General features: G+C 54.8%; 1 protein-coding gene across 4 annotated transcripts in view; it reads right to left on the reverse strand.

Annotated features, from left to right (window-relative positions):
• Positions 1 to 8,988: 8,988 nt before the first annotated feature.
• Positions 8,989 to 21,808, reverse strand: part of MLXIP (MLX interacting protein) — a 60,423-nt gene continuing 47,603 nt past the window's right edge. The window contains exons 7-17 of one of the 4 annotated variants that reach the window (XM_086347566.1): positions 21,581 to 21,670; positions 20,681 to 20,772; positions 19,013 to 19,679; positions 18,448 to 18,569; positions 18,143 to 18,347; positions 16,501 to 16,628; positions 15,903 to 16,007; positions 15,667 to 15,794; positions 15,423 to 15,546; positions 14,253 to 14,382; positions 8,989 to 13,685 (exon numbers count right to left, since the gene is read on the reverse strand). In XM_086347566.1, coding sequence (XP_086203692.1) covers positions 13,564 to 13,685; positions 14,253 to 14,382; positions 15,423 to 15,546; positions 15,667 to 15,794; positions 15,903 to 16,007; positions 16,501 to 16,628; positions 18,143 to 18,347; positions 18,448 to 18,569; positions 19,013 to 19,679; positions 20,681 to 20,772; positions 21,581 to 21,670 — 1,913 coding nt within the window. In that variant the 3' untranslated portion in view covers positions 8,989 to 13,563. The remainder of the gene's footprint in view (positions 13,686 to 14,252; positions 14,383 to 15,422; positions 15,547 to 15,666; positions 15,795 to 15,902; positions 16,008 to 16,500; positions 16,629 to 18,142; positions 18,348 to 18,447; positions 18,570 to 19,012; positions 19,680 to 20,680; positions 20,773 to 21,580; positions 21,671 to 21,808) is intronic. The other 3 variants (XM_086347570.1, XM_086347568.1, XM_086347567.1) reach the window with 3 other exon arrangements.

Genomic DNA, 21,808 nt, shown 5'->3' on the forward strand with positions numbered 1-21,808 from the left:
AACAAGAGTGGAAGCAACCTGTGTTAGTCCAGGCCACCCGAGGTGCGTATACCTAGATGGGATTCGCTGTGGAAAAAAGGTTGCTCTGCAGACCAGGCTGTGAGGGAAGGGGAGGAGGAAGGAAAGGAGGAAACAGAGGAGGAAGAGGCGGGTCTGGCCCCTGCAGAAGGGACCAGAGAAGGAAGGAGGGTAGGGAGTAGCTTCTCACCTGTCAGGAAATCCTCCCAGTCTCTTTTCAGAGGGATGTGTGTGTATTATTTTAGAAGTCAGTAAATTAAACACACTTCAGATTTTGAAAGAAATAGCTGTCAGAGAAAAAAGGATGAAGAATGGAGAGGTTTGAAGGGTTTTACACATATCGGTAAAAAGGTAAAATTCTTTGGCTGTTCCAAGGCAGTTCACCATAGTAGTGGGTTGTGAAATTTGTAGTTTCTTCTCTCTGAACTTTGAAATTAGGCTAGAGTCCCCTGTTCGCAGCTCTTCAGACTCCCAGCTGAATGGCACAAGCAAAGCAGAACATCAGGGCCAATCATTCCTTGCATAGTATAACTGATTTCTCAGTGTATCCAATATTGCTTCTCTCAGCCTTTCTATGGGCTATCCAAAACTGTAGTACTTTATCATGAGGACTATTCAAAATGACAATTCTGAGGTTCTGTGAGATCCCAACTTTATGAATTTACTTATTTGAGGGCCCTGGAACAATTCTTCCTCCAAAAGCTTTGGTGTAAAAGCAGATATTCCTGGGTTTTAGTTTCTGGTCTCTTCTCTACTTAGGACCAGATATAACCTTCAATAAGCTACTTCAGTTTTTCTAAAGTATGCAATTTAGTTGTGTGTGTGGTGTATATGTGCATATATGTATATTTAGAGTTGTGTAACCATCACCACCACCTCGTTCCAGAACATTTTTATCACCCTCAAAGAAACTTTGTACCCCATTGCAGTCACTTCTCATTCTCCCTTTTCTTCAGCTCCTGGCAACCACTAACTTACTTTTTGTTTATGGATTTGCTTATTCTGGACACTTCACGTAAATGGAATCATACAATACGTGGCCTTTTTAGTCTGGCTTGTTTTACACAGCATAGTGTTTTCAAGATCCATTCATGTTGTAGTTACTTTACATGTCAGTACTTTATCCCTTTTTATGGCTGAATAATATTCCATTGTATGGCTATGCCACATTTGATTTATATGTTCATCAGTTCAAGGGCATTTGGGCTATTTTCACACTTGGGTGGTGTGAGTAATGCTGCTATGGATATTTGCACACAACTGTCTGCTGGAGTCAGTTTCCATTTCTTTGGGGCTCATGCCAAGGAATGGAACTGCGGAACCCCCACAGAAACTCTAACTTTTGGAGGAACTACCAAACTCATCCACAACGGCCGCACCTTTTTACATTCCTACCAGCCTTGTGCAAGGTTCTAATGTCACCACATCTCAAGAACACTTATTTTCCATTTATTTTGTTTTTATTATCACCATTTTGGTAGGTGTGAAGTGACCGCTCACGGCGATTTTTAACACGCATCTCCCTGTGCTCGGTCGCTCAGACGTGTCCAACTCTTCGCAACCCTGTGGACTGTGGCTTGCCAGGCTCCTCTGTCCATGGAATTCTCCAGGCAAGAATACTGGAGTGGGTTGCCATTTTCTAGTCCAGGGGATTTTCCCGACCCAGGGATTGAACCTGAGTCTCCTGAGGCTCCCACATTGGCAGGCAGATTCTTAACCACTGAGCCACCCAGGAAGCCCAGGCATCTCCCTAATGACTAACTTGTGATGTTGAGCATCTTTTCTTGTGATTGTTAGCCATTCACATACCATTCAAGTCCTTTGTCTATTTTAAAATTGTCTGTAAAGGTCCATTCAAATCGTCGTCTTTTTATTATTGAGTTGTAAGAGTTTTTCTATATGTTCTGAATACCAGCCCATCGCCTAATACATGATTTGCAAATATTGTTTTCCCCATTCTGTGGGTTGTCTTATCACTTTCTTGATAGCATCCTTGACCCACACAATTTTTATTTTTGATAAACTGTACTCTATTTTTCCTTTGGTTGCTTGTGCTTTTGATATCAGTCTAAGAAACTGTTGCCCTGTCCATGGTGATGAAGATTTACATCTATCTTTTCCCGTCACTAAGTCCCAACACCATCTGCTGAAAATATTATTCTTTCCCCACAAGAGTCTTGGCATCCCTATAAAAAACCATTTGACAGTGGATTTATAGGTTTATTTCTGGACTCTCAGTAGAATAAAAGTCCATTGATCTACATGTCTGTTTTTGTAAATTTATCTTTTTAAATTTTTTTTTTGATGTGGACCATTTTTTAAAAGTCTTTATTGAATTTGTAACAATACTGTTTCTGTTTTATGTTTTGGTTTATTGGCCTTGCAGCATGTGGGATTTTAGCTCCCTGCCCAGGGATTGTACCCACACCCCCTCTGGACTGGAAGGCAAAGTCTTAGCCACCAGACCACCAGGAAGTCCCTCCATGTCTGTTTAACGCTGGTACCACCCTGTCTTGATGACTGTAGCTTTACAGTAAGTTTTGAATTGACAAGTGTGAGCCCTTCCACTTTGTACTTCTTTTTCAAGATCGTTTTGGCTGTTCTGGCCCCTTGCAAATATTTCCATATGAAGTTCAGGATCAACTTGTTCATTTCTGCAATAAACACAGTTGTGATTCTGATAGGGATTGCACTGAATCCGTAGGTCACTTTAGGGAGTGTTACCATCTTGGCAATATTGTCTTCTAATCCATGAACACAGGATGTCTTTCCATTTAGGTCTGCTCTACATTTTTTTCAACATTAAAAAAAACTGAGAGGTGACATTTACATGAGATGAACCATCTTAACATGTAAATTCAGTGGCATTTAGTATAGTCACAATGTCATGTAACCACCATGTACATTAAGTCCCAAAACAGTGTCGTTACCCCAAAAGAATATCCCATATCCATTAAGTACACCCCTATTCTTCTCCCCCTGCCAACACCAATCTACTTTCTGTCTCTAAGGATTTGCCTACTCTGGATAATCCATTTATGTGGGCTCACACAATATGTGGCCTTTTGTGTCTGGTTCCCTTCACATAGCATCATATTTTTGAGGTTCATCTACATTGCAGCCTCTGTCAGTACTTCGTTCTTTTTTATGGCTGAATAATATTCCTCAACCTCAACAACGCTTTACAGTTTTCAGTGTCAGAGTCTTGCCCTTCTCTGATGAAATTTATTCCTAGGTATTTTATTCTCTTTGACACTATCCTACAGGGACTTGTTTCCTTCATTTCGTTTTTGGAGTGTTCACTGTTAGTGTCCAGAAATACAGCTGATTTTTGTGTATTAGTTTTGTGTCCTGGGGCCTTGCTGAACTCATTGACTAGCTCTTAGCGGTATGTGTGTGTGTCCCTCAGGGCTTTCTATACAAAGCATCTTGTCATCTGCACAAAGGGAGTGTTTTTCTCCCTCCTTCCTCATAGGAATGCCTTGGGTTTCTATGTCCTGCTGATCTGCCCTGACTGCACTCTCCAGGACAGTGTTGTCCAGTCCTGGAGACAGCGGACATCTCTGTCTTCCTCTTCATGGATGGAAAGCATTCAGGCTGTCATCATCCCATATGTTCACTGGGGGCTTTTCGTAGGTGCCTTTATCAGGTGGAGGAACTCCCCTTCCACTGCCAGTCCCTGGATGCTCTCATCATGGCAGGTAAGCCTTTGCTATCTCCAGTGTAGGATGAGGGTCATAATCCCCACCTTATGGGGTCTTTTGAGGATAACAAGGGGTAACATAATGATGTCTAGCACGGGGCCTGGCACCCATCGGCTGTTATCATTTGCAGGAAGCCCCAGAGTCAGACTCACTTGGGGCTGCAGCCCCGCTTCGCAGGCATCAATCAGTGATGCTGTGGGCAAGTTCTGCGACTCTCTAAGCCTCAACTTCCTTATCTCTACAGCAGGGATAATCGGAGGACCTGTTTTGTGGGGTTGTTTCATCGTCCCTGGCAGGTCGTGGTAGATGTAACTTAGATCATAAGCTCAGGACACTAAATCTCTGTGCTCAGGGAGATGAGTGATAAAATGAGATGTGGCTCCTGTCCTTAGGAAGAGGTGATGTTGTGAATGCGGTCTTGACATTCACAGTACCAGGTGGAAGGGGGCATGTGATGCCAGCGACAGAAATGGAGCCCCGGTGGTAGTTCAGGGTCCAAAGTGGGGTGGCCCAGGCCAGGGCAGGCTACAGACAGGCGGAAGCACTGGGCCTTCCGGGGTGGGGGTGGGGAGGATGGCACACAACGAAGAAGCTGCATAGCCACAGCGGGTGCAGCTTGCCTGGAACCTGTTGTGGGAGACAGTGTCAACGCCGAACAGAAGGCCAGGCTGAGGGCAGGGCTTTGTTCCTGAAGAATAAGTTCTCAAGGGCTGGGGGGGGGGCCTCAAGATTTTGGAAAAAGGGATGGTGGTGGAAATCTCCCTGCTATTTTCAGGTCAGGGCTGGAGAGGTTGGTTGGGAAGTAGCTCAACTCTGACCCATACCAGCTGTGCCTGCAGTGTGGCCTGGGACCACAGTCAGCGACTTTGTGGAGAAAGAATTCACAGCACAAGGATGTGACGGATGAAAAGGAGACAGGCAGGATGATGTGGGGAACGAAGGACCAGAAGGACTGCAGGATATTAAAAAGGAGGATGGTCTCAGCTACGCGTTAATAAAGACAGGGATCGTGGGAAGAGGGGCTGGGGGAGAAGGTGGGAAAGAAGGAAGGAAAGAAGAGCGAAAAGAGCTGCCTATAAACTGGCACGTTGAACCCTTACAACGATCCGGTGGGGCTGGTGTAATTAGTGTCCACATTTTATAGTTGAAAGATTTGGGGGCCCAGAGGGGCTGTCACTTGTCCAAGGCAGTGGGGAACCAGAGGGTAAAGAGTCTGGCTTTTTCTCTAAATGCTGCAGGAAGCCACTGGATGGTTGACCACGGGAAGACCAGTGTTGGTAGGCATCTTTAAAAGGATCCTGCCAGCCATGTGGGGAACTGAGGTGGGAGCAGCGAGAGGAGGAACCCAGGAATGTCACACTGTTGGGGTGGGAGCTGAGGGTGGGGAGAGGTTGTTGGATTCTTGATCATTTGGGGGAACCCACTGACAGGACTCCCTGGTAGATGGGAGATGGGAAGTGAGGGAAAAGGACAGAACGAGGGGGCCGTGTGAATTTCCAGCGTGAGCAACTGGGCAGGTGGTGGCGTCATGTGAGGAGATGCTGAGTATCTGGGGGTACACACGCTCTAGGCTGGGGAGGGTGAGATATAAAAGGCAGGCTGGTTACAAGGGGAGAGACTTGAGATGCTTGTGGGGAGAGAGGAAGGAGTCAGCTGGACAAAGAGAAAACTGCTCGAGACAGAAGAGGCTAAGAGCCGAGCAAAAGCCCCAGTGGAGAGGGAGGGCAGGGTTGACCCGAAGGGAGGTGTTACATCTGATCAGTGTCTCTTCCCATGAAACATGCTCTTCCCTGTGGGTCTTGCCCCCTCTGCTTGGCTGACTCTTGTCCTGCTGGGTCCTGGTTCGGGGGGTAGGGGCCACTCCCTGACCCCCTCCTTCGACCCCAGGGGTGGTTCCTGCTGCTCCTCTAGGGCACCCCATGCTCCTCCCCATCCCTACACATCAAGATGGGTTTTGTCGTGTCTCCAATAAACTCACTGTGTGACCTCTGAGCTGAGTCCAAATTCAGCCTTCAGCACATGTGTCTTGATCAAAGTCTGGAGGAAAGAGAGCAAGTTGGGTGAGCCTCTGGCAATTTTGGGGGTGGGAGGAGGTGCAAAATTGATGCTTTGTCTATCAGGGTGTGTGTCGGGGGTGCTCAATTAGGCTAGGGACTCAGGAGACACCAATAGGTTGGCATCCAGGCTGTGAGACGACAGGTGAGGGGGCAGGTGGAAATGGCCCCATCCCCTCCACCGACCTGTATGGTATCAACCTGCCCTGCTTAGTCACACCAGTGGGAGAGACGATCAGATAGGCTAGACCAAGAGATTAGACTGTTTGCTATACAAACCCATTAAGGCAGGAAAGTAGACAAAGCTTCCCCCCCTACCACCCCCTCCGCCGACTCCCTAAACAATAAGGGTTTTCTAGCTAATGATTCAGTGAAACAGAAAATCAGATCAATCAGGTCTCCCCATTCCCCAGGGTTCTCATTAACTCTGACTGTAGTCTAACACAAAGCCTTTGTGGGTTTTCAAACGACGGACACTGCAGGCATAGATGCAGTTCTAGGAAATGGTACTCAAAAGCACATTTACTATTAACAGATGAAACCCATATGGCGTCTGGGATGTGCTTCAAAATAACGGGGGCGGGGTGAGGTAGATACCAAAGAAAAGCGGCCCTGAGTCGGTCATCTTTTAAAGTGGATGGTTGGGTACATGGGGGTTCATTGTACTGTCCTCTCTGTACTGTACTGACTTCTGTGTTTGCTGGAGAGTTTCTGAAATAAAAAGGTAAAAGCACACATTGAGTATAACCACACCAGCCTAGCAAGGCTAACTTCAGAATCTGACATACAGATAAGAGCGACTGAGAAGGTAAACTGCGTTCTATAGAATCGGGTCCAAATCCAAGATGAAGTGCTCGCAGATGCCATTTGGAAACTATTCTTACCACATTTACAATCCAAATGACTAAAGTTGATGCTTCATATTAAGTATACACTCATAGTAGCCAACCTCTAAACCCTGCAGGACACCTACACGTCTGCACCTGCTGGTTGCACCCCCCTCCCCGCCCCAGCTCTTCAGGCTCCCCACACCCTCCGCCTGTCTGGCACAGAGTTGGGGAAGGGGTAGCTGGGTTGGTGGAAGGGCGAGGGCCTGAGGGTCACTGGGCGGGTTCCCTGGGTACCTGCTGTGCTGGTTCTGAGCTGGGCACACTGGCGGCTGTGGGCCCCTTGTCCTGAGGGGTCTCAAAGCCCGGTGGGGAACATGCACGGTAATGACCAGCATCCTGAGGAAATACAGTTGTCTGAGGTCTGACTTGGTGTGTGCATGTGTGTGTGTACACATGTGTCAAAGCTCACGTGTGTTCACATGTGTGAAAGCACATGGGTACCTGTGTGTCGCGGGGTGGGGCAGGAACATTAGGGCTGGTTTCTGAAGAACAGACATTTAAGGATTATATTGGGAAGAAAGAGGGACTTCCCTGGTGGCCCAGGGGTTAAGGCTCTGAGCGCCCAACGCAGGAAGCCTGGGTTTGAGTCCTGGTCGGGGAACTAAGATCCCACATGCCTCAATCAAGCCTGCATGCTACAACTGGAGAAGGTTGTATGCCACGATGAAGACTCAGCACAGCCAAAATAAGTAAGTAAACTGGAAGAAACAACAGGAGTTATTCAAGAAGAGGGGTGGAGATGGGCAAAGTCTTGGGCAGAGGGAGGAGGCTTTGGGAAAACCTGAAGAGAGAAACCAAACCAAACCAAGCCAAGCAGGCCCGCTCAAGGCACAGAAAAGAGCAAAAATGTGATTGGAAAGGCAAGCAGAGGAAGGACGGGCTCAACGCAGAGGGGCGGACGGACCTTTCCCTGGAAGCCCTTGAAGGAGTCAGTGCCATGACTGGACCTGGACCACTTCAAGCTCCCATGGACTGTAAGGCCAAGGCTACAAGACAGAAGGGATAGAGGACATAATCGTGTGAACTTGAGGGGCGACGGCAACTTGGACTTGGGTGGTGATGACAGTGGGGCTGGAGAGAAGTAGATGGTGTGTTTGGAAGACTTCCAGAGGGCACGTGAGACAGAACTCGGTGTGGGAGAGGGGATGGCACAGATAAGCCTCTGGATTCGGTGGATGGAGGATAAAATACATTTTTAGAGGATGAAAAATGAAAACTCCAGCCTTCTGGTCTGACCCATGTGGCCTCGCCATCTCAGAAACGACTGATGTCTTCCTCTATGAAATGAGGAAACCCACGCCACTGACTCAAGAACTGTCCAGAGGTGGCCCAGTGCCTGATGCTGAGGCAAGCAGGCTCCAGCGCCCTGGCCTCTTCCCTCCAGACACTCTGTTCCCCCTTTCCCCACACTCAAACCCTCCCTTCTTCTCCTAATTATGCCCCAAGTTATCTTTTGAGATTCCAGACCTAACATGTGGCCAGACTCAAAAAGCTAGAAGAACCCACTGATTATCTCAGTGGAAACCAAGTTCCTTCTCGCCCCAAGGAATCCATGAACCACTCACCGATTTGTCAGGGGCCCCTGATTCTCAAGGCCTCAGATCTTGCTTTGTGTCATGAAGGTGTTTTTCCTCGGGGAAGGCGTGGGGGTTTGATCAGACAAGAGCCTGCGTATCAACCCACTGCATTTTAGTCAAGAGATACGGATCTGTACAGTTGTTCAGTGAAACAAGACAGCGGCTCTGGAGAGGGGCCGGCAGCCCAAGAGGCCGGCACGGCTTACCTTAAGAGTCATGCTGCCCAAGCACAAGGAACTGGGGGGGGGGGGAGGGCGGGGTTGGGCATGGGCAGAGGAAGATGGGAGGGCAAAAAGAAGGGCTTTTAGATTAAGCAGAAATCATCAAAGTTCTCAGCACAACAAAGGGACATCTCTGCTGGTCAACTTTCCAGCATCTTCTGTGTATGGTATTGGGTCGACAGTCAGCAGGGAGGCCCCTGCCCCTTGGGGTGTGACGATGACGTAGATCCCCGCTGGGTGCTGGCCTGGGGCTGGCCATGCTGGTGGCAATCTGCGCTTTCTGGGAGCTGGACATTCGTGATTTCATGTGACCCTGACGACCACCCTGTGAAGACTCCAGGGTGGCTGCCGTTCGCCGAAGCGCCATGTGAGGAAACGGGCACTTTGTTCAAGCACCTCTGGGCTCTGTCCACCTGGGAAAGCCAGCACGAGCGAGCCAGGCGCGGGCACCCCTCTGCCCGCATCTCATTTTATCACCTCCTCCACTGCTCCAACCGGGTTAGCAAAGACCACACGTCACAGGCTTTTCCAAAAATACGGCTTTTTATTGTCTTGGATGCAAATATAGTTTTGGAGCTGCATTGTAGTGTTGGATACAGCTGGTGGAACCGTGCTTCTCGACAGCAGAGCATCAACAACCGAGCTCAGCGTGGCGCAGGCCTGAGGGAGGCTGCGATGAACAACACTCTTCTTGGGTTTTGCTTTTTCTGCCCACGAGGGGTGACTTGTCTCCTGGGTGGGGAGCTCTGACACAGTCACCGGAGAGCACAACAGGGGAAAAAAAAAATGAACCATTTACACCGTGAGATGAAACCCGAGAAAGGAAAAGAAGGTGCTGTTTCAGCCATGGCGTTACACAAGCAAAACAAGTGGTGTGAACAGATTCAGATAAAGCGGCGCCGGGTGCCGTGGCCCGCCTCCCTCATAAGAAACAGCCTGGGCTTCGGGGCTCCCGGGTGGAGCCCTTCCTACTTGTAGCTTCCGGATGTCGACTCAATGGAACACCATCAGACTTCAGTTTCTCCCAACCCTTTCCCCCACCTCGGCCCTTGAGGGAGGCCCATCTCTATTTTAGAAACCCAGGAGAGAATTCTTCAAAAGAGCGATGCCCAGGGTTGATTCTGGAACCAAAAGTTTGACTGAGGGATGGAGGTGAATTTTGCTACATAATCGTAAAGAAATTTCACAAAAATAGAATTCCATTGAGTAAACACACACACACAGGCTTGTGCAAGCACACGTGTGTAGACACACACACAAAGCCAACAATCAACAGGAAAAGTTCCCTTTTCTTTCTCAAAGCCTGATTTCTCATAAGCCTCAACAGAAAACAGCAAACCCCCTGCCGAGTGGTGAGTGGGGAAGGCCAAGTCCCTTAGAAGGAAAAGAAAATTGGGCAGGTGATCTGTGTGGAGGCACCTGGGGGGTTGTAAGGCTTCTCTCTGTTCCTGGAGCCCCTCCGATACCCAAACCCGTCTGCTAGGTGGGTTAAGGCCATGGCAACCACTGACACGTATGACGTATCTAAGGCTGAAGCTCCTCCACCCTTGCTCTCCTGCCTCATGTTCAGGCGAGGTGAAAATCCTCTTTTAAGATATGAGGCGTTGGAGCACAGAGCCAAACACCACGGCCCACTGCTGCTCCCTCGCCCACATCGGGGCGCCTCGGCCCCCTTTCTGGGCAGGCTCACAACTTGGGAGGCACTTTGCAGAGCTGCTCCGGTGGGCGCTGTTCTAAGCCCGCCTACCAGACGAGATAAAAGAACCCAGGTGGGCAGCTCAGCCAGCGCTGGGCCAGGTCCATGCTGCACAAGTGTGCAGGAGGCCCCATGCAGACAGCCCCCCAGGAACCCCCACCACCCCGGCTCCACCCCGACAAGCCCTCGTTTAGCTGCACCGTGAAAACCGGTGACCACCTTGACAATAACAGCGAGCCTGCCACTCAGGATTCTTCCAGGAGCGCAGAGGGGAGGCCCGAGCTGAGAGGACGCAGGGGTGCTGTCTGGGGCCACACCCTCCTGGTAGGGGGGCCTGTAAGATCACTGCATCCCTTCACCTGGGGAGCGACAAGGGGGTCAGCCACACCCTGCAGTGCCACGTATCCCCAGAATCCAAGTTTCTCTTCCTACTACCCGGAGCGAGAGAACCTAGAGAGCAGACCTCTGTCTGGCCGGGAAGGTGGGGTTGGGTCGCCAGGACACAGTGGAGGGAGCCGAGTGCGTGGGGTCACCTGTGGTGCCCGCCACCCCCTCCCCAACGAGACCCGGCGCTCACATCAGCACCGACTCCTGATGACAGGACCCTTCCCTTGTGCCCTGAAGACCCCGGAAAGCACACGCCTGCTGGTCTGGGGCCTCCTGGGTGTGCGTGTGGGGTGACCGGTTGATGTGTAACCTGCCTGAGACGGAGGCAGGGACGGGCCGGCGGACCTCAGAAAGCCCCGCTCTTTCCCTGCATTTCCCACTTGTCGTCAAAGGGCAACCAGGGGTAGGAAGGGAGCTGATGGCACAGAAAGATTTCACAGAAACACTTTCAGAGACTGTGCCAGGCACGCTTTTTTTTTTCTTTCAGACTGATTTTTGTATCCTCCAAAATCAGCGTTTTTAAGTCTCTTTTATGGGAGAAGAAATAGGAGGTGGGGTGAAAGGGAGTGTAAACAAATCAGAGCGTTCACTGGAGGCAGCTGGCAGAGCAGCCCTGGGGGTTCCCGCACCCCGGCTGGGGACCCCAGGACAAGGGTCAAAGCTAGGGCCACCCCCCGTCCGGCCAGACTCAGTGGGCAAGACTCTGAAACAAGAAAACTTCCAGAGCAAGAAACAATTGTGTCTGTGTTAAAAAATACAGCTTTGTGGCCCTATAGCCGTGATACTGGTGAGCACCAAGAAAAATGGATTTAAGTAAATATCTCAAAACAAAACATGCATCGAGTTAACCATCTGCTGGGACACACCGCACACACACACCCGCACGTGCCCACACACAGACACACGCACACGCACACGCGCCCTTCAATGCTTCATACAACCTAACAGCTTTAAATATTTAAAAAACAGAATCGTGAACATTAAATCAGCCAAAGGGCAGGAGAGGTAGGCCAAAGAAGCAAGAGGCCAATTTTATATCCCATGGAGCTAAAAAAAAATAAAAATAAAAAGACTCCCAACATGGAGTGGGGAGAAAGCTATTGATCTCAGAGAGGTCGTGGCTGGGCCGAGCTCCACGGCCGCCCACGCGGTTGACGAAGGCACAGGAACAGGGACGCGGCTGAGCGCAGGACCCTCTGCAGCCCCTCGTGGCCGGGAACGTCTCTGATTTTCCTTTGTTTTCCTTTCGAGCCTCGCAGTGCTCTTCCCCCTTGGAGGGAGACCTCGTGTCCACTCGGGGGGAGGCTGGGCTCTCATCCCGCCTCCCAAGGGACACGCAGGGCTGGCCCAGCCTGTCTTGTGCCCGCCCCTCAGGAGAGCCATCCGAAGGCCTGTAAACACGTGTTCTGGGGAGGCAGAGGGGGCCGCCGGGGCACTCCTGATGGGGCCGGCGCACAGATGAGGGAGCGGAGGCAGTGGCATGGCCGGCCACCCGGGGAGGACCCTCCTCCGTCCTCCACCAGCGGAGGCTGAGGTGGGGCTGCCCCCAGGGCACCTTCCACAGGCCTCCAGGAGCCAGTGGGAGCCTCCGAAAGGATCCAAGCTTCAGCGGGCGGCCCGCAGCAGCCCCCACCACAGCTCTGCCCAGCCCAGCAGGACTCCTGGCCTGGCCCTTGCTCGGGCAGGTCTCCATCTCGGGCAGGGAGGACAGAGTTTGACGGGGAAGCCTGCCGGCCTCTGAACTTCACAGCAGGACGTGAAAAGCACATTCTTTCAATGAGGAGGTAGCCCTGGCTGGGCTTCCTGAGTGTTAGAGAGCATCCTTCTGCCTGGAACTGCTCCCGCAGACGCGGCGAGAGGAGGACTGGCACGGGCCCCTCCTCCGAACCCTTCCAGGCGTAACTCCCACCTTCGGAAACGGCCTGCGGGCCCCACAGTCCTCCACCTGGACCAAAGCGGACTTCAACTCCTGACTGATCCGGAGCCGCCTGGAGACAGCTCCGAGGCAGCCACCTCGGAGCTCTGCGTCGACCAATTTCTGCCTCCAAACACAAGACAGGGCAGATGCCGGGGGTGCTGGCGTCTTTGGTCCAGGAACTGGGATGGACGGGCTGGGGCTCCCGGCTGGACAATCCAGCTGAGGAGACCCGGTCGATGGCAGCACTGCGGAGCCTGGTGTTTCACGTGCTGCACCCACAGGGCTAGCGGTGTCCATCGAGCACGGCTGTTCCTGGCTTGGAAGTAGGTGGGGCATGAGCGGGCAGGGCCTGGCTGAGCCCCCACCATGTGAAATCCGGGCTGGTGCCATCGTGGCTGCCGCGACATGAAGTGGAACCAAATCCACTTGTGAAACAGACCACAGCACCGCCCGGGGGACCTCCAGGACTGAAGCAGCTCCGCATCACTGGCACGTCCGTTATCCTCTGGGGCACACATACCCACTGCTTTGCACACATGTGCTGTAGGGTTTCCCGGCCCTGCGAAGCCCGAGCCAACATCCGCTCTATTAGGTCAGAGTTGGGGGAGGAAGGAGGAGACCTTCCAACAGCCCAGGGGTGCAAGAGACGTGACAGGAGGGTGCATCCCAGACAGCAGCTGGGAAGGACCCTCACGCGTCCTAACTTGGGGGAATGGGCGAGGTCTCCTCCTGCCCGTTGGCTCCCTGCACTGCTGCCAGCCCCCCCCCGTCCCCCCGACACCCACCAGCAGGACAGGACAGGGAGGGGCGGCGTCCCCTCGTTTCCCTTCATCTGGGCTTCTCTGAGGTGAGGGGAGGTCAGTGACTGAGGTCGCTGAGTCAGAGTTCACAGCAAGGGGTTCCCAGAGCTGGGCTATTGCTGTTGGCAGGACCCAAACCTGCTTCAGACCTGAGCGCAGCATTTGGAGCGGCCAGGGCCACAGTCGCAGGGAGGCTAGGAGGCCCTGAAGCGGGAGAGGTGAGGGGCGCAGCCTCCTCTCCACAGGCGGGGAAGGGTCTCCTTGGCATCCCACGTGGCCGCGTGCCTGCTAAGCGCTGCTAGGACTCCCCGGCTCTCTGGCTGATTCTGCTGACGGCCTCTGCTGCCTGCTCGGGCAGCTGGGACGGGTCTGTCAGGATGGACGTGGTGGTGCTCAGGTGCCGGAGGGTGTTCAGCACGGCTGCAAGATAGAAGGGGGAGCCTGCAGATGTGGCCTGGGGGAGCCAGCTCTGAGCCCGAGAGACAGAACATGCAGTTACACGTGTACACCCCGAGGGGTGATCCTTAGGGCCCCCCAAACCAGGAGAGGCACAAACCCCAGGGGAGCCTCTGCTGCGGTCTGGACACTCACACCTCTGCCTTTAAGATGATGCCCGATCCTATCTGCCACCCTGCAGGAGAGTGGGGAACACCCTGAGCCGTTCCTGCTTGTCCCTGTGACCTGACACACAGCCTTGGTCCTTATGAAAAGAGCTGAACATGAAAGTGTGCCTGAAAACACCTGACACAAGGCCAGGGGAAGAGCAGCTGCTCAACAAACACAAGCTGGGTCTGATCATCAGACGGACACACGGAGACGGCAGAAAGCCGAGCGAGGCGCTGGGAGGCACCCCCTCACCTGCAGGGCCTCACCTTCCTGCCCCAGGTGCGTGCAGACCAACTATGGTGGAGCCTGGGATTTCTGCAGCCGCTTCCATGGCTAAGCCCCCCACGGCCCCACAACGCCCCCCATGCAGCCCCCACTCACTTGGCCTGAGGATGGGCAGGGAGCAGTGCTCGTCCAGCCAGGACAGCGCCGTCCGGTGCAGCTCATCCAGGCTGCTGGTGGACACCACGCCCTTGAAGGACTCAAACAGCGGCTTGATGATGACGCTGAACTGCACGGCGCTTGGGTTAAAGAAACCATAAGCCAGCGCAGAGAGAACGGAGTCCAGTCACAGGTGTGCCCGTGACCGACACCCCTCGGGACTGGCAGGGTGTTGTGCACAGCTGGGGAGGGGGATGGAAGGGTGGGGAGAGATGTCCCTAATCATCCCTGCGCTCAGGCTGTGACCTCAGTCCCCACTCTCAGCCTGATGCCGACGAACCTGCCACTGACCACAGAGGTTCTGACTTGTCCCAGCTCCACTCAGGGACCAGAGCAAAGCGGGGACTGGAGCTGCTGTCGGTCATCTCTTCCTGTAGAACCCGCCCAGGAGCGCACACATAGATACCCCTGCCCCCGCAGCCCTCCTCTCCTGTGAACCCCTCCTCAGCCTGTCAGTCCCACGGCCGGGGGTGTGGCGGCCGACCCCGCGTGTGTCCCCACTGTGCACTCAGGGGCACAGCGGAGGCTGGGTGAAGACTGACAGGGCCAGAGCCATCCCCCGTAAGGGCCATGCTGCCATCTGGAAGGCCAAGTGCTGGGAGGCCTGGGCCCCAGGGACAGAGCCCAGCACTCAGGCATCCCTGCCTCATTAACAGCTGTCAAGGGCATGCGGTACAAACCCAAAGAACAGCCCAGAGGGAACCAGCTTCAAATCCAGGCTCTGCCACACAGTCACTCTGTGAGCCCGTATCAGGTGGCAGGGCAGAGCTGATGCCGGGAACGTGTCAGAGCAGATCCCACCTCCTTGCTCCCACCAGCGGCTCCAGCCTCCTCTTCCCTTCTCAAGGACTCGGCAGTGCAAAGCAGGCCTGTTCTGTGTCCCTGGGAAGCCCTCAGCCAGTACACTCACCAAGGACAGCCCCCTCCAACACTGCAGGCCTGGCCGGGCCCCTGTCTCTCTTGAGACAGAAACTAGCATTACCTGTCTTGACAAACTCAATGACAACTATTTAGAGAGCCTCTTTCTAAAGGAACCGAAGGGTCAGTGTCACCGTTTCAGGTCACGGGTTGTGGGGATGGGGGGAATGAGCAAAGAAAACTCAAAGATACAATCCAGAACTTCCAATTCTGCAGGGTCCGGCTTTTCACATATTCGTCAAACATGTCTCGCATGTGATCAAACTGGCGCCGGGTGACAGGGACACCCGTGGCAGGGAGCAGCTGCTGGCAGGAGCTGAAATAACAGCAAGAGTCAGGGGAGCTCTTCGGGGCTGGGGATCCAGCGGGCAGGCCCAAGAGAGCGAGGGGAGGACGAGCCCCCTCCACCCCACCCCCTCCCCAGGCCCAGCCTCACAGGATGGTGGCGTTGAGCTCCTCGATCTCCTCTCGCAGCCGCCGGGCCTCCTCCTGCATCTGACTGCGCTCCTGCTGCAGCTTGGTGATGTACTCCACGGTCTTCTGCAGCGTGATGGCGTGGCTGGTCTGCGAGGGGGCCGGGTCAGAGCGCGCAGCACACCAGGCGCCCCCACGTGCCGGTCCTGTCGGTCCCCGCCCTGCCCACCCTCTCCCCCGACCCCCACAGCCACTCACCAGCTTGGTGTTGTTGGAAATTAAGCTGTTCAGGGTGTCGAAGCCCATCTTGATGTTGAAGCGCCTCTTCTGCTCGGCTGAGATGTGCTTCATCTGCCGGTTCTGCTAGGGAATTGGCCCGTCACTGGCCACAGGCCCCCCCGCCCCCCATCCCCACCTGCTGCTCAGATTCTCTATAGAGAGCTATGTGGAAGGAGGGGGTGACAGGGAGCTAAGAGGCTCCAGGAGGAGCCAGGAGGGGACAAGATGGGGCTAGAAAACCATCCCTACAGAACAGAGCACAGCGAGGGCCTGGTGCTGCAGATCCGGCCCTTCCTGGCCACCCCCACACCTCAGACCCGGTTGTGGCAGCTGCCAGCCCCTGCTCCACAGAGCTCGGGGCCACTGTCACCTCAAGGCTGGGGGCAGGTGGGGCGGGGAGGAGCCAACATGCTCAAGGGCAAAGCGGTGAATGTCCCCATTTCAGGTGTGGGACCCCTGTCAAGCCCATGGGGCTTCCCAGTATGTCTCCAGCAGGGACGCAGCTGTCCCCATGGCCCCTGGATACGCTTCTCCCTGCTTCCCCAGCCTTCCGAGGGGATCAAGACCCAAGAGGTACCTTTAAAACAGCCACGTTTTTGGGGTCTGCAGGCGATTTCCCTGAGCAGTTGTTCTGGGGGGACTGAGGACTAGGGCTCTGCTCGGACGCGCACGGGGAGGCCTGCCCTGAGTTCGGGCAGTCCCGACCTGGGAAGAGCAGAGATTCCCCTTAGGGACCAGGCTGTGCCAGCCGCATGGGGACTCACCCACAAAGGGAAACCCACCCTCAACCTCTCATGACAGCCCAGAGCAAAAACTAGGCAAATCCTTGCCAGCATCTGGGGGCGGGGGGCAGCGGGGTGGTTCTGGCTAGGCCTGCCTGGTGCAGCGGTCACAGGTCTAGGAAAAGAGAGAGGCCCACCTCCCAGAGCACCAGGGGCCCCTCCACGTCTGCAAGGCTCTGGTGCTCACCCTGGGTGGCAAGTACTTAAGCTACCTGTTCTTTGAACTCTACGTGTGTGTTTTCTTATACTTTTTTCAATTTTACCCACCCCAGAAATCTTTTAATTAGGAAAACAAATGAGCTCTTGTATCCACAAATAACTCCGTGGAGGAAGCCTGTGGCCCCAGCTCAGGAGCTGCGCCCAGGAAGCCCTTCCCAGCCCCACCTCACAGCACTGACGCGGATGCCTGAGGCTCTGTCCCCTTGACGCTGCTCTCCTCCCTACCCTGCTCTCAAGCCTCCAGCACGGCTCTAACCTCTGGTGATCCGCCTCAGTGGACAAGGTGACGTTTTCCCGAGCCCCCACATGGCATTTCAGGCCCAACCCACAGCCAGTCCGCGTCTGTATTTTCCCGGACAAGGGTCCTCATTCTTTAAAACCTGTCCTCGGACGAGTCCCTGTCTGATCCCTGTAAGCAGAGAGCTAGCTCCCCGCTCATCATGTTCTCCTCTCCACTTCAGAAAGATGCTTCGGCAGAGGGCTTAGCCACGCTGGTTGTATCTAAGACAGGAAGACACTCTGGTCTCCCTCTCTGAGGTGGCATCTGGCTCCACCCTTCCCCAACGCCCCCTGCCTGCCCCCACCAGCAGCAGAGTCTTGGGAACATCATTTCCCAGACCTCTCAGACCTCCCTGGGCAACATCAGTCCTACCCCGGCCGTCTCACCAACCGAAGTCCAAGCCGGGGAGGCAGGAAGGGGGCTCCCGAGGTACGCTGCCAGCACACAGGCCAGGGACAACCAGCCAAACCCAGACAGGCTGGGGGCTCCCGAGGCCACAGCAACCACAGGCTTGCAGTTTCTGAAAACTGTCAACGAGGACCACCCAGGCCCTCTTGTGGATCAGGACTGGCAGCTCAGAGCCTGGTCTTTTAAAAAAATTTTTTAAATCTTTCTTGGCATGGCATGTGGAATCTTAGTTCTCTGACCAGGTATCTAACCTGCACTCTCTGCAGTGGCAGCACAGAGTCTCGACCCCCAGACCAACAGGGACGTCCCCATCAGAGCCAGGCTCTTCTGAAGGAGGCTGAGTGGTGTCCCCATGAGCACACGAGCTGCTGGCACCACAAGGTGCTAGCGGCTATCCCTCGTTGATCCTGCACTTAGCCTAGGCCACCGGCAGTTTTGGATCCCTCACCGCCCGGCCTGGCAGCCCAGGCTCCACCCAGGTACCCGCGGCAGCCTCCCCGGTCCAGCAGTGGGCCCCCTACTCCACTCACGCGGTCCCAAGCGGTCCAAGCGGAGAGCTGAGTCACCGGCGCCTGTGGCAGGGACCTGGGCAATGCCCCCGTGCAGCGGGCCCTGCTCGCCCTTCACCAGGGAGTCGGGAGGGAAAAGCCGGGACACGGGGGCATGCTGGCTACCCGGGCCAGGGCCGAGGTCGGTCACCAGGATGCTGCTGGGGAACTCTGCGACTCCAGGAGCCTAAGGGGACGTGGAGGAGGGAGGTCACTCCGAGCACAGCTAGGCTGCATGAGGGCCACCTGGGATCATAAGATGTTGAGGGCCTGTCTCGGCCACTCACCCTGGTGAGGGCAGCAGGCGTGAGGACCACGTTGGACTGGGACACGGTGGAAGCCAGCATCCCTTCTCTCTTCAGAGGGCCTGTCATGATCACTGCCTGCGGCTGGCCTGGGAAGGCAGCTGCTGGAACAAGGGGAGGTGAGGGTGGAGGCCCAGCTGTGCGCCTGCTCCTGACACGGGTACTGAACCTGGGCCAGCCAGGCCGCATGGGGGCTGGGCGGGGGGAGCCTCAGGAGCAGCACACGACCCCTCTGCTGCCACTGAGACGCCACCCCTCACTGTAGGGCATGGAGAGACAATGCTAGATTTTTGCAACTTCTCCTTGGTGGGGACAGATTACAGACCCAGGCAAGAGATGACCAGGGCCACGTTTTTTCCCACACTGGGTTGAGACTGGAAGAACACCACAGAATAGAAAACAGACTCGATCTACACACATCGTCTTTTATAACCTTCTGCTTCCAAGATCATGACATGTGTGTGTCACGAGTTTGTCAGCCTCAGGGACAGGAAATGTCCTGGGGGTGGGTGGGGGGGTCACACTTGCCTTCCCCCACCTGACTCACCTGGGGTGAGGCAAGCGTTCTTCAACACCACAGACACCGGCTCTGGTTTGGGAGCAGGCACTATTTTGGGGGGCTGCTTGTGCCTCCCCCCAGGCAAGGAGACAGGCTTGGGATGCACAAAAGTCAAACGGGGTTGGGGAGGCCCGACGGTTGGCGGCCGGGTGACGGGAGACAGCGCCAGGCCGTAGGGGGACCCGGAGGGGGGCGGATAGCGCGTGGTGATAATGAGGCCCTGGCTCTGGCTGAAGGTGGTGGCAGAGGCGTCGTGGGTGAGGGTGGCGGAGGCCGTGTGGGTGATGACGGAGGGCGACTTGCCAGCTTCGGCAAACTTCTGGGGCTGCAGGAAGGTGGGGGGAGTTGGGGGGTTCAGGGCAGTGGCGTGAGGGGGCCCTAATGGCAAGACGGGGGAAGGAGGTGGCGGGGCAGGGCTGGGCGAGAGCAAAGGCAAGGTGAACACGGGCAGGTACGGCTGGGGGCCACTCAGGGGCGGTGCTGAGGGACCCAGGTCTGCCGGCTGCATGAAAGGGTCCCCAGGCTGGGGCGGGTGTTCACAGCCCTGCCCACTCGTGGGGTCCAGGGCAGCGGCTGCGGGGGGTGCGATGAAGCTGTCGGGGAGGCTTGCGGTAGGGAGATCGGTAGGGAGAGCAGTGGTTGGCAGGATGCTCTCCTGAGGAAGGAAGAGAAGAAGTGAGCAACGAATGCTACAGTCACACAGCTCGCCGCCACTCTCCAGCGCTACACGCCACGGAGCCCGACACGTACACCGTGTGCCTGGGACCCAGCCCCGGGCAGAAGGGACAGAGGCGACATCTCCCAGGCCCGGGACTCCTAATCTGGGGGACATGGAGCTGGGTCTCCCCGGATGCCAGCAGGGGTCTTGTTTCCTTTGGGGACTCAGTGATAACACAGGGCTCAGACACAGTGACTGCACACACTTGGCTCACAGCCTGGGGATATCCTGTTCCTGGAGTCCGGCGGGGTCCCCCCAAAGTCCCTGCTATCTTCTGTTACAGAGCAGGGGCAGCCTGGCTAGCAGCTGCTCAGGAGGCTCCCCCAGGACACTGTCTCGTATCACCTTCTAGGGAGGTCACGTCTTCCTAAAAGGGAAATGCTATAAGGAATCAATTGTTCGGCTGTCGGTCACCATAGAAGAAGCTCTTCCCTGAGCCAGATGGAAGAAGCGGGGGCCAGGGCACACTAACTGGATACTAACTGAGAGCCTCTTAAGGGCAACCAGCCGGGCCTCCCTCAGCTCAGCAGCCCCAGCTCCTGGTAGCCAACTTGTGCTGAGTGCGTAGCAAAAAGGAAAAGAAATACGAGGAACTTCTTAGCAACCACATTTTTCTTTGCTATCTCACTGGTCCTTTCTTTTTCAAAAAAAAAGTTATTTATTTTTAATTGAAAGATAATTTCACTGGTCCTTTCTTAACTGGTCAAGACGAAGCTCGCCAAACACAGGTTATCTGGGGCCTTAGGGGGGAGCATGCATTTACTGAGACTGTCTCCCACCTTGTGGACACCTACAGACGCTCTCTAGGAGGGCTAGAATAACTTCTCTACACATTATGTGTGAGTCCAACACCGGATCGAGCAACCCCTAGCACTTTGCTGCAGAGGTCTAATGACTGGAAGCCCGGTGCCCTTTCCCTTTCCCCAAGTTCCCTCTACCTGAGCAGGTGGGCTGTTGGGATCTGGTGCAGGCGTTGAGGTGGGTGCAGGCAGCATGGAGCCAAAAATGGAGCGGCTGGAAGAGAAAAGGTCTGAAAGACAACATCGGGGGCCTGTGAGCTCTGTGCCTGCCATTTGACTGAATTAAGATCCAAACAAACTGGGCACTGAACCCCACCTTACCCAGAGGAATGCCATGGCCAGAGGGCACCCCTCCCCCCGCACCGAGGTAACTCTGCTGAAACAGGCCCTCTGATTGGAGTTGTACATGCTGGCAACCAGTGTGGGCTCTGAAACAGCCCCAGGCCTCGGTGTTTAAGGATTGCGGGAGTTCGAGGATCATTTATAACTGCAGGGAACCGCAAGGCGGCAGCTGTGTCGCCAGCGCCCCCTGTTGCCCAGAGGGGGAACTGCTTGCAGTCAAGGCTGAACCTGGGGCTCTGGGACGCGCAGGCTGAGAAACACTTGCAGGCCTTGCTGCTGCTGCTGCTGCTAAGTCGCTTCAGTCGTGTCCGACTCTGTGCGACCCCATAGACGGCAGCCCACCAGGCTCCCCTGTCCTTGGGATTCTCCAGGCAAGAACACTGGAGTGGGTTGCCATTTCCTTCTCCAATGCATGAAAGTGAAAAGTGAAAGTGAAGTCGCTCAGTCGTGTCCGACTCTAGCAACCCCATGGACTGCAGCCTACCAGGCTTCTCCGTTCATGGGATTTTCCAGGCAAAAGTACTGGAGTGGGGTGCCATTGCCTTGCAGCTACTACCAAAAAAAAGCAAGCTTTGGACGAATTCTAAGACCGCTTCCTGGCCCATTCTAACAGTTCCCCTCTATGAAAGGGAAGCCCGGCCCACTCTGTCCTGGGCAAAGGGAGACGCAAGCTCTCTCTCTGCCCCAAGTCCTCACCCTGGAAGGGCTCAAAGGTGTCCATGAAGTCCAGGTTGGGCTGCAAAGGAATCAGCCCAGGTTGAATCATGTCTGCGTTTCCCAGGTGCGCTGTTAGAATAAAAAGGAGACAGAGGGATTGTTTGACCTTCTCAGTCCATGTTGTGGGAATGTATGAGGGGACCAGATTGGATCTCCCTGGCCCTACTCGCATTCTCCTGGGCTAGGATTTCTCGGGGGGGGTTCATG

This window comes from Bos grunniens, chromosome 17, assembly GCF_055505025.1.
Source record: "Bos grunniens cultivar Pamir isolate PY7600 chromosome 17, Bosgru_T2T1.0, whole genome shotgun sequence".
NCBI classification, from domain to species: domain Eukaryota; kingdom Metazoa; phylum Chordata; class Mammalia; order Artiodactyla; family Bovidae; genus Bos; species Bos grunniens.